The sequence below is a fragment of the Castor canadensis genome, chromosome 7 (genome assembly GCF_047511655.1).
Source record: "Castor canadensis chromosome 7, mCasCan1.hap1v2, whole genome shotgun sequence".
In the NCBI taxonomy this organism is placed as follows: Eukaryota; Metazoa; Chordata; class Mammalia; order Rodentia; family Castoridae; genus Castor; species Castor canadensis.
The window spans coordinates 96,841,561-96,854,146 of NC_133392.1; the positions used below are offsets into that span (position 1 = coordinate 96,841,561).

The 12,586-nt window shown below is 33.4% G+C and overlaps 1 protein-coding gene across 1 annotated transcript in view; it reads right to left on the reverse strand.

The window, feature by feature from the left end:
- Ifi44l (interferon induced protein 44 like) overlaps window positions 1-12,586 on the reverse strand; it is a 50,304-nt gene that overhangs the window by 35,976 nt on the left and 1,742 nt on the right. Inside the window, 4 exon segments of the mRNA XM_074079576.1 lie at window positions 775-877; window positions 879-947; window positions 3,921-4,073; window positions 12,384-12,579. Coding sequence (XP_073935677.1) covers window positions 775-877; window positions 879-947; window positions 3,921-4,073; window positions 12,384-12,579 — 521 coding nt within the window.

Here is a 12,586-nt window from a genome sequence, read left to right on the forward strand (position 1 = left end):
TATGATATGACCTAACAATCATAGCCCTGAGAACATATGCCAAAAAAATGAAAACTTATACCCACACAAAACCTGTACACTAATGTTCAGAGGAGTTTCATTTGCAGAACTAAAAACTGGAAGCTATCAAAATATCCTTTGATAGACAATAGTTTAAAAAAAACTGTAGTGTATCTATGCTATAGAATATTGCTCAACCATAAAAAAGTGAACAATCAATACATACAACATCTGGGATGGACTTCAAAAGATACTAGACTAAGTAAAAAAAGACAGTCTCAAAAGGCTACACACTGTACTATTTCATTATATAATAATCTCAAATGAAAAAATCACAGAGATGAGTAAGGCATTAGGGATGGTGAAGAAGTAGTGTGCCATGAGGGAAATCTTTGCAGTGATGGGATAGTTCTGTATCCTGATTGTGCTAGTTTACATGTGATAAAATGACACTGAGCTGTACAAACCCATTGTAACAATGAAAATTTCCTGGTTTTGGTCTTCCTAACCTAGCCATATAGTGTGGAAAGATGACTCACCTTTCAAACCACAAGAAAATCATACATGATAAAAACCTATGGCCAGTCTAGCCTTTAAGTTGTGAAAACTAATACTTAGGGCTTTTCTTCAATCAAGCCTTTGAATCTCTATCTGCTTCTGCCACCAACCTGGGTAAATCAGGTGAAGGGAACATGGGATCTCTATGTACTCTCTTTGCAACTTTCTGTGAATCTGAAAATTTCAAAATAATTTTTTTGATACATTGAGACTCACCGCAGTTCAGTACTTCTTTGTGAACTTGTTTGATCTTTGCCAACATTTTAGAGGAGAGGTTGTTGATAAAGTTGATGTCTAAGACATAAGCCACACAGTTTATTTCTGTCCTTCAGTGATGGGGATGCAATAAAGGTAGGATGCTTAGGTGTAATTGGCTCACATGGATTAAACTGTTACAGAAACATACGGTAATATTCAGAATTCAGAGACTCTGCTTAATTTTTTTTTTCTTTCTTTTTTTTTTTTTTGGCAGGACTGGGGTTTGAACTCAGGGCTTCACACTTGCAAAGCAGGCACTCTACCACCTGAGCTACACCTCCAGTCCTCTGCTTAATTTTTAAGACACAATTTATGCAGCAAAAATTACTACCACCACTCATCTCCACTTGAATTTTTCCTTCTTGACACCAACTTCTCCTCCAGCAGTTTAGCTTTCCACTGTGAGCATAACACTATTATATCTTTCTTATATAGAAAAGAATTTCATTGCTCTGGTTAAAAAAAGTGATATTTTTCAACTGTAATTATTGCCAGGAAATATAAAGAATGCTTTTTAAAAATCTAACTAAAAGTTCTAGTCTTCAGAAATAAGTTCCATTAACATTTGTTATACATCATTTAAGACTCCTCTCTAAGCACACTTAAATGGACTGATGGATGTAAAGTAAAAGAGAAAATGTATATCCTTATTTATATGTATACTGAAATGCTATTTAAACTAAAATACCATGATTTCTTTTAATTTTTCAGAGTGAAAGAAAAGAAATGTCAGCTTTCAAGTTAATGCCTCCTTATCACAAGACAAAAATCTTTACAATACTAAGAAAATGGAAGATGGCTGAAGATGGGCTGAGTGCTTATTCTGCCTCTTCCCGTGGCATGTGCCAACCTGTGTAACAAACCTCCTTTCTCTCCCCTTCACCATGCCTCTTTATTTGGTGTATGTAGGGGAATGACTAGACCTGACATGTGGAAGCACAGGAGTTTAGACCTAGAGCCCAAAACTCTGATTTCACTTTGACAAGCCATGCCAGGAGAAAATGTACCCTTTAGAAACTAGTTCTCACAGCTAGTAGAACCTGGATAAAAAGAAAAGGTGAGAATTGGTTCCCTACAGCATCTGGAATTGCTTTTATACCAGGGACTTCTTTTTATCTTTCCACTTTGGCCAGCATTGGCTGCTTTCTACCATCATCTTCTGAGGCACAGAAATGAGCATCTGGACTGTAGGGGCCCTGAAGTCTGACCTTGTGAGTTCTCTCTAATTAGTGCACCTCAGGCTTTCACCTTCCTTTTCCCTATTGTCTAGAGGCTCTTCTGGGCCATTCAGGGCTTATCTGTACCATTTGGGCTTTTGCCATTTGTCTGATAAGGGATTTTGGATTCCTTGTTCAGAGACCTTCTGAGCATCTGACTTCATTGGAGAATTTTGTGCCAGCAATTTATGGGGAAGGAATGTAAGGTACACAGAGAAATCTGGGTGTTTGTTTTGGAAATCTCTACTGTGAACTGCTTAAGAATGAAAAGCGCTATATTCATTTTGCCCTCTATGCAAAATGACTAGTCTACTATAAATGAGAGAAAAAAATTAGCAGAAGGATGACTTGTCTAAGAGTGCACTGTGAATTAATGTAATTATTTTTGTGTGTCATTGTATGTATTTTGTGTATGATTATTAATATATGTCCAGGATGATGGGTTTGATGAAGGCTAAAATTCTCATGGCTGTGGCAACAGTCCTATTGAAGACTGACTTAAAACACTTCCATAACATTGACTCTTGCTTCAGCTATCATGAGTATCCCAAAATGAGATCTGTTCCTGTAATTCCTGGAAATAACTGACCAACCTACTTATCACCACTAAATTAAGTTTGCATTTTCTTGAGTTCATCTATGTGTGCTTAAATTGAAATTTATGGCATGCCTGATTCAGAACTATTTTGCATATGTGTGTACATTTAGGATGATTCTTATTGTAGAATTGATATAAAGGAGCTGTTGCTTCTATTGTCCCTTCTGTTCCCATCCCCCATCTCTTAAGCTGCCATGCTAAGAAAAGTAGTTTTCCAAAGTTCTTATCTCAGCAAGGTCTAACAAAAATGCAGGCATTAAGAATTATTCTTTACCTTAGGCCTGAAGAAAAAAAGGACTCTATAGACAATAACCTTAATCTGTTTCTCTCCTAAGTGTAGTTTGCATTCAACTCTTTTATAATTGGACCTATTAGCAAAATTTTTTGTAAATTACTATTGTATAGAGAAACAATTTAAAACTACTTTTCTTCTTGGGTCTTCATTGAAATATAAGGCTACTAGGAGTACTTTATTGTTAGAAGAAACTTTATCTAAATTCAAATTTTTTAAAAACTATTTAAAAATGCAAATTAGAAAGATCTAAAAATACATGAGATAAAGCTTATCAAAAGTTCATGAGTGTGACTACAATTTTTAAAATGCCTAAAAAATTTTCTAATATCCTACTGTAAGGTCAAAATTTAGTATATTGATATAAAACTAAAACCTAACTCTATAATAACAAGGCCATCTTAATATTGCTTTGATCTTAGTAACATCTGTAAGAAATTGATTTAAAGGACTTATGGTATAATACTGCACTTCAAAAGACAGTAGTTAATTACTCCAGTGTCTTACCTGTGTGATCAAACAAGTGCAACACATTAAATTACAACTTTACTATTAGTTTACATTCCTGTACAGTGATATAAACACAATATCCCCATGACTTTTTTGTGGAATACAGAAGAATCCTGCCCTTTGGCTTTCTTTCTTAAGGTATAGACAAGAACAACAGTCCCTTAACTTTTCTTACATGAACACTTATTTAGTTAAAGAAGAGTAGTGTTCACTGATGTTAGAATCACATATAGTAGTTGATTTCTCTTCAAAAAAATTGGAGAACATGAGGGCAGAACAGGTTCTGCCTGAAAGCAAGGGGAGGAGGTGCGGGGGATGGAGAGGGGGAAGGGGAAGAGGTGGCCCAAACAATGTATACACATATGAATAAATGTAAAAACAATTTTAAAAGAATGACATTATAGCAGTTGAAATTGTCATGTGGAGTAAAAATTCAATGAAAATATTGAAAATGATTTAAAGTGTCCTAGATTTGAGGAAATCTTACTTGATATCTGTCTGGCACATAACCTTTTAAAATGTGAGGTATGTCATCCATGCACAGTCCCACGCCATCCATCTCATCTAGCCCCATTGAATCACACAACATAAATGGCAGAGATTTTCCATTTTTTTCTGTGTTTAATGAATATATCCTATACTGAAAGATAAAAATATAATGTGTTAAAGTTAACTGTTTAGCATTCAAAACATGACAATAGGAAGAAAAAAAACTGTTTAATGCTTTAACACCATGGTCCTCATTTTGGTCTCAGGACCCTTTTAGATTCTTAAAAATTATTGAGAATCTCAGAAAATGTTACTTATGGGGTTATACTATTGATATGAAATATATTAGGAGTTAAAACACAATAAATGCTTCTTTTTAAAAACAGATAAAATTATAGCATTTACTGTGTACAGCATGATGTTTTGAAGTATATACACTTGATGGAGCAGCAAAGTCTAACTGACACATACACAGACTCACATGGTTATTATTTTTGTATTGAGGAACTTTTCATCCACTCTCTTAGAGCTTTAAGATTAACATATATTAATTTACTGCTCCTATCTAAATTTGCATAGGAGCAACATCTTTATATTGCTTTGACCAACATTACTCTCCACTCTCCCATTTATCTTCATGTTAATACACAGTTTTCCTAAGACCATTTATTGAAGAGACTGTTTTCCCCCATTGTGTGTTTATGACACTTTTCTTAAAAATCAGTTTGCTACATATGCATGGAATTATTTCTTGGCTTTCTATTCTGTTCTATTAGTTTATGTGCCTGTTTTTATGCTGATACCAGGTTGTTTTAATTTCTGTAATTTTATATTATATTTTGAAGTCAGGTACAGTGATGCTTCCACTTTCTTTCTTCTCTCAAGATTTCTTTGGCTGCTTCATGTCTTTTTTTTTAAAAAAATATTTTTAAAATTTTATTGGCATAAATTTGTTGTAAAAAGGGGTTTCATTGTGATGTAAACATGCATTCATATAAGGGACTTTGACCAAATTCACACTAACTACATTACACTTTCTTAACTCACCTCGTTTTCTTACTATTCTTTTTTTAAACAGTCTTAGTGGGTTTCATTATGCTATTTTCATACACACATCTCCATTATACTCTCCTATCCTCCTCCCCATTCCCACTGGTTCCCCCCACAAACTGTTCCCCTTTTATAATCATGTCCTATTTTTATTTAATTTTTAGGTCTAGATTCTGCATGTGAGCAAAAACATGCTTTTTTGCTTGGCTTATCTTACTCAACATTATGACTTCTAATTCTATCCATTTTCCTGCAAATGACACAATTTCATTCTTCTTTATGGATGAATTATGCTCCATTGTGTAACCATACCACATTTTCTTTATCCATTCATCAGTTGTTGAGTACCTAGTCTGATTCCATGATTTTTGCTATTGTGAATAGTGCTTCTATAAACATGGACATGCAGATATCTCTATTACATGCTTACTTAGATTCCTTCAGATATATGCCCAAGAGTGGTATAGTAAGATCATAAGGTAGTTCAATTTTTAATTTTTGATGAAATTCCACATTGATTTACATAGTGGTTGCACTAGTTTACTCTCCCACCTATATGCATGAGCGCTCCTGTCCTTCCTCACCCTCACCAGTATTTATTGTGTGTTTTCTTTTTTTATTATTTGTTAGCATATTATAGTTGTACGGAGCAGGGATGCATTGTGACATTTACAAAATTTCTTACAATGTATCTTATTAGATTCACACCCTCTATCTTTATCCTTTATCTCCCTCTCTCCCCTTCTTATAACAGTTTCGACAGGCCTCATTGTTCCATTTTTATACATGAATTCATAGTACTTCCATCATATTCACCCTCTTTCCCCCTTTCCTTATGTCCTCCTTCCTCCCACTGGTACCAACCCACAGACAAGAATTGTTTTTACCTTCCTGTCCTTCATTTTATCAAAAAAAATTTTTGTTTGTTTATGATGGTTATACAGGGAGTTTCATGTGACATTTCTTTATATATATACATATATATTATACCCCAAATTGGTTTATCCCCACCATTATTCTCCTTTCCACCTTATTCCCATTCTTAATAGTGATTTCAACAAGTTTGAATATTCCATATCATCCTTGCATAGAAAGTACATCAACCATATTCACTTTCTTTACTTTCTTCATTTATCTCCCCCTCCCACTAATACCTCCCTTCATTCTTGACCTTCATTATTTAGGTGTCTGTTCATTGTTCAGTGGGATCTTTGCCTCAGTATTTTACCTGTAAATGGATTGTGCGGAAGTCAGTCTAACCTCTCTCCACTACACTTCCTCACCCTGTTCCCCCATTCTGTGTTGCTCAACAGTTTTCACTGTGTTTCACTGTATCTTGTTCCTACACAGATGTGACATATTTTATTATTATTCACTATCTTTCTTTCCTTCATCTCCTCCTCCCTTAGGCATTCTTTGTTTTCTTGACCATAGCCATTCTGACTGGGATGAGATGGAACGTTGGAGTCATTTTGATATGCATTTCCTTTATGGATAAACATGCTGAACGTTTCTTCATATATTTATTAGCTATTTGTACTTCGTTTGAAACCTGTTTATTAATTGGATTATTTTTCTTTGAGGTTTTCTTTTTTGACTCTGGATATTCTGGATATTAATCCTGTCTCCAATGAATGACTGGCAAAATTTTCTCCCATTCTGAGGGTTGTCTCTTCATCTGGTGATTGTTTCCTTTGATGTGTAGAAGCTTTTTAATTTGAGGCAATCCCATCGGTAATTTTTGCCAGGCAAATTGGAGTTCTAATCAGAAAATAAATGACTATGCTTACATTTTTAAGTGTTTTCCAGTAATACTTTCAAAGTTTTAGGTCTTACATTTGGAGTTTTGATCCATTTTGAATTGCTTTTAGTATAAGGTAAGATATAAGGGTCTAATTTCAGTCTTCTACAGATGAATATCCAGTTTTCCCAGGAATGTTTGTTGAAGAGGCTGTCTTTCCCAACATAAGTTTTTGGCTTTTTGTAAAAACAAAAACAACAAAAAAAAATCAGATGACTGGAGCTATGCGGGCTTATTTCTGGATCTTCCATTCCATTAGTCCACATGCCTGTTTTTTGTGACAGAGCCATGTTGTTTTTGTTACTATGGCTCTGTAGTATAATTTGAAGTCTGGTATTGTGATACCTCCAGCATTGCTCTTCTTTGCTCAGGATTGCTTTGGCCATTTGGAGTCTTTTGTGCTTCCGTATGAATGTTAGCAAATTTTTCTAGTTCTCTGAGAATGATGGTGGGATTTTTATGGGAATTACATTGATTTGGAGCCATTTTCACAATACTAATTCTGCTGATCCATGAACATGGGAGGTGTTTCCGTCTTCTGGTGTCTATCAATTGCTTTCTGCAAGGTTTTATGTTTTTCTTTCCAGAAGTCTTTCACCTCCTTACTTAAATTTATTCCTATGTGTGTTAATTTTTAGGATATTCTAAATGGAATTGCTTTTCTGATGTCTTTCTCAGTCTGTTCATTGTTAGTATATAACAATGTACTTTGTTATATTGTTTGTATATTTGTTTTGTATGTTGATTTGTGTCCTACTACATTGCCCAAAGTGTTTATTAAATCTAGGAGTTTTTTGGAAGAGATTTTACAGCCTTTTAAGTATAGGATCATATCATCTGCATATAGAGATAATTTGACTTTTTACTTTCATATTTGTGTCACTTTAATTTCTTTCTCATTCCTTACTGCTTTAGCTAAGAATTCCAATACTATACTATGTAAGAGTGGGGAGAGTGAACACCCTACCTCATTCCTGATATTTGAGGAAATGATTTCACATTTTGCTCATTTACTATGAATGCTAGGTATAGGTTTATCATATATACATACATAATCCTTGTTATGTTGAAGTTTGTTCCTTTTATTCCTAATTTCTTCAGAGATTAAATCATGAAAGGATGTTGAATTTTGTCAGTCTTGCATATATTGAGATGATCTGGTGGCTTTTATCCTTTATTATATGTTATATTATGATTATTGATTTGCATATATCTAGCCATCCTTGCATGGCTGGAATTAAACCAACTTAAACATAGAGTATAATCTTTCTAATGTGTTATTAAATTCAGTTTGCAAGTATTTTATTGAGAATTTTTGTGTATATGTTCATCAAGGACAGGTTTTTGTTCAGGGTAATACTGGCTTCACATATTGAATTTGGTAGCATTCCTTTCCCTTTGTAACTTATGGAATAATTTGAGCAGCACTGATATTTACAAACATGGGTAATTATTAAAATTGATGTTTCTGTGATGAGATTATTACTGGAGGGACCTACTCTACCATCTTGTGCTATACCCCTCTTACATGTTTCTGACATTATTAACAATAAAATTTTGACTCTATTAAATGTTAACCAAGCTAACAATTTTTATGAAAAAGTAAAAGTATTTTCCAAAAGCAATTATAGAGAAGAGTGGCATTCATTTACTTTTTTGCAATAAGGATGCTCACATAAGATCATAATAAAGCTGAGAAGTTTCTCTTACCTGGTGACATTTTAGCCACTGCAACACAGTAAAACACATTACTCACTTGCTGTTGGTGTCACTTTTATTTGTTAATGTAAAGAAATCTATTGCATTGCCATTCATTCAAAAGTATACTAAATAAAATTTTGTGCAGTTCATAACACTTGATATGTTACTAGTTTGTGCATTTATCAAAATATATTTCATCATTATTTTAGAGAATATTCCTATTTATTTAAAAAAATGAAGCTAATTGTAAATCAGCCTCAGGCAGGTCCTTCAGGAAGTACTCCAGAAGAAGGCATTGTTATCATAAGCAATGCTGGTTCCTTAAATGTTAATGCCCTGAAGTGGGGAAAAGATGTGGAGAAGAAAAACGGTGATATAGATTATTCTGAGCCCATGTAGGCCTGGACTAGTGTGTATTCTTAGTTCTTAATAAAAACTTTAAATAGTAAAGGAAATTAATTTTAAAATACAAGAAGCTTATAGAAGAAGGATATAAAAAAACATTTAGTAGAGCTATACAATGTTTTGATTTAAGCTAAATGTAATTGTAAGAGTCAAAAGTTTTAAAAAAATTAAAAAGTTCATAATGGAAAAATTATAGTAAACTAAGGTAAATTGATTACTGAAGAAAAATATTGTTATAAATTTAGAGTGGCCTAAGTGTACACTTTACAAAGTCTACAGTGGTATGCAGTAATGTCCTAGGCCTTCACATTCACTCACCACTCACCCATTGACTTACCCAGGGTAACTTCCAGTCCTACCAGCTCTATTCACAGTAAGTATTCTATAAGGGGTACTATTTTTAAATGTTTTATGTCATATTTTTACTGCACAATTTCTGTGTTTACATGTTTATAGCCTACGAGCCATAAGCTGTACTACACGGCACATGTACTATGTACCAGACTACTCCATCTAGGTTTGTGCAAGTATATTCCATGATTTTCACACAATGACCTATTTTTAAGAGTATATTCCTGCCATTAAGTGATGCATAACTGTATGTAAAGAACATCTGGTCTCACAAACACATACACACATGCACACACATATATGTGCATGTATTTATACATATATATGTGAAATGGAGTTTGAAATTTAATAGCTTTTTGATCATTATAGATATTCTTCATTAATAACATATCAACATTCAACAACTGACAATTTCTTACATATTAGTTGCAACGAGGCATCTGTAAGGTTTTCATAGTCTGCCATATTAAATCCACTGGTCTATTTTATACTCTAATATATCTTTTGCTCATGCATGATTTTTAAATCAATACTTTGACCATTTGCAAACATTGATTCACTGGATTTTTCAGATCTTCTAAGTACTGACACATTTCGTTGTACAATACTAAAACAAAGCCCTTGTAAATATCACCAATAATACCATCAAATAAATCTTTAGGTGTTGGGACTCTGTCAAGCTCAGAGAAGTGGATACAAGTTTCCCAGTGCTCTAATTTGTCATGAAAGCTCAGATTTTTTATTGGTAACAAATACTATCTTGTTATTTTCCCTTCTAGTAGTAGACTCACTTTATGCATTTTCAAAATATGGCTGTGTACCAAATATCCAAATATGAATAACCAAGTCTATCATTAGTCTTGTCAAGTAAAAATGTTGCATGAAAAAAGCTTAGTTCAGTTTCTCCAGTGTTTTGCCTAAAGGCAGCTACTACAATTTAATATGCATTAGAAACATCTTGTGTGGATTTCTCATTCCATCACACAGAGTATTAAAATGATACATACTTAAAATACTTAAGATACATGACTTAAAAGTCATGTTTAAGTTTAATTGTTACTGATTTCCTCGAACACTTTATTAAGTAAAATTGACATGTTGGATTTTTTTTTCCTATAAGTGCAGAAGTGTAGAAGTTCAGTAATCACAAGTTATGTTTGGTGTCACTGTTTGATTTGTAAATCAAGCATCAGGTAAAACCATAATATAATCAGTTCAAGTGTCAACACACTAGAAAAGACAAAAGGCATTTTCAGACTAGCATGAAAATTATTCTGAACTCACAGATCTTGTTAAAGTATTTCAGGGAGCCCCATGGTTCCAATAACTTTACCTTACTTTAAGGACACTCTTAACCAAATCGTTCCTGAATAAATACACTGAATCTAATCCAGTTAGTATTTCCAGGAGAACTCTGAAATTAGTTTTGGAAAGATACAACTTCAATGTACAAATAGGCACAAATATGGAAGATTTGGTAAGAACCACAAAGAAAACAAATTTCTTAGCTTCCAGAGAACATTTTAATCAAAGTTCTTCCATTTGTGCTGCTGGCAGTAATATAATACCACATTCTCACACTAGAATGTACAGAGACTTTTGTCACCTATTGTAATCCATGATGGAGTCCAAAGCTCCCATTGGCCAGGTAAATTCTGTGGAAAAAAATCTCATTGGAGATTTTGATCTTGGAGAATGAGACTTACACGTGCTTCAACATAAGAGAAATTACACAAAGCATTAAAGTACATCATAAAATGTCAGTAACATCAATATGTCCTTTCATAATTTTGTTAACCATTAATTTGCTTCCTTTATAATTTCAATTATCCAAAGAGAAGGTTTTCTGAGAAATAAAATATTCTATGTCCCTCACAAAAATTCTTTCTTATATTCTTTCATTTTTATATAAAATTTGGGTTTCACTGGAGTTTAAGAATGCTTTTGGAGTTTTCCACTTAAAAGGATGAAAGAGAAACTCTCTCCTGGATAAGAATATCTGCTATTAGAGCACCTAACATTGAATGTTACCTATTTGTTTCTTACCTACTGCTTTTTGAGATTCCTGATCAGAGGGACCAAATATTTCATTGTTGTTGTTGTTGTTTTTATGTCTCTAACACCATCACAATATTTAGGAAACAGAAACATTTCAATTAGTGCTTAATGAATTCAATTTTTGTTGCAGCTTGCTTTGGCTCAACACTAGTCTAATATACTAAAATAAAACCACCCAAGAGTATAGAATCTAGCCAACATAAAGAAATAGGATTTGATTGATGAAAGTCTTAAAAAATGCTTTCAGTTATTGAAGACAACACAAAAGCTAAACTGAAACATTATTGTGGCGCTGACAATGTACAGCATATTCCTTATCAGATAATAATATTGGTAATCATAAGAAGATGCAGCATGAGCCAGGTGCTGGTGGCATGGCCCTAGTGGCACAGTGCCTGCCTAGCAAGCACACAGCCCTGAATTCAAACCCTGGACTGCAAAGAAGAAAAGAAAAACACAGCTTGATTTTGAAGTTTTATGTTCATTCAATTTATTATATTTTGTTTGATTATATGATAACATTGACAAGTATAATCCAGAAGGAACTTTCTAGATTAATGTTGTACCCTAATTTGTTGATTTTTAAGGTAACAAAAAATACAACTGAAAGTACTCATTTCCTTAAATATGTTTCTTTGTAAGTAAGATAGCTTTTATGGGAGTAAAGATGGATTTGTCCCTTGAATATTGCCCCATCAAAGTGAAATGCTATTTACTTTTATAATCATTTGCTATAGACTGGTTTTATATACTAAAAAATATTGCATTACAAATGCTAATTATTTTATTACAAGAAAGATAAAAGCATTTCTATTCAGGTAAAAAGGAATATAAAACATAAAAATTTCCACAGAATTTTTGAAATTTTGTTGTTTTCCACAACAAATACCAAGAAGGTGTTTTTCATATAACTGCTTCTTGCTGCTTTATTCAATAGGGGTAATTCTGATTCAGCTCACATTTTATATTTGATTCAGGATTTAACTACAGGTTAGCAAAAGGTTTATGTTCTAAGAGAAAATAGCAAAGAAATGAACAAAGGTAATAATTATAACCTATGAAATCAACTCCTTAGAGAATCCTGAAATAACTTACTTCTTCAGAAATGCTGGTGCTATCTGATCCCACTATGGTTTGGTGAGTTGCATGGCCTTGGAAAACAAACTTCACTGAATTGAAAAAACTGGACTTTCCAGAACCAACTGGACCCAGCAAGAGAATAGGAATTTCTGAAACCAAGTCTGCATGGGGCTTGTAGGCTCTAAGCTTTGCTAGGAGCTTATTTCTGTGTCTGTTAA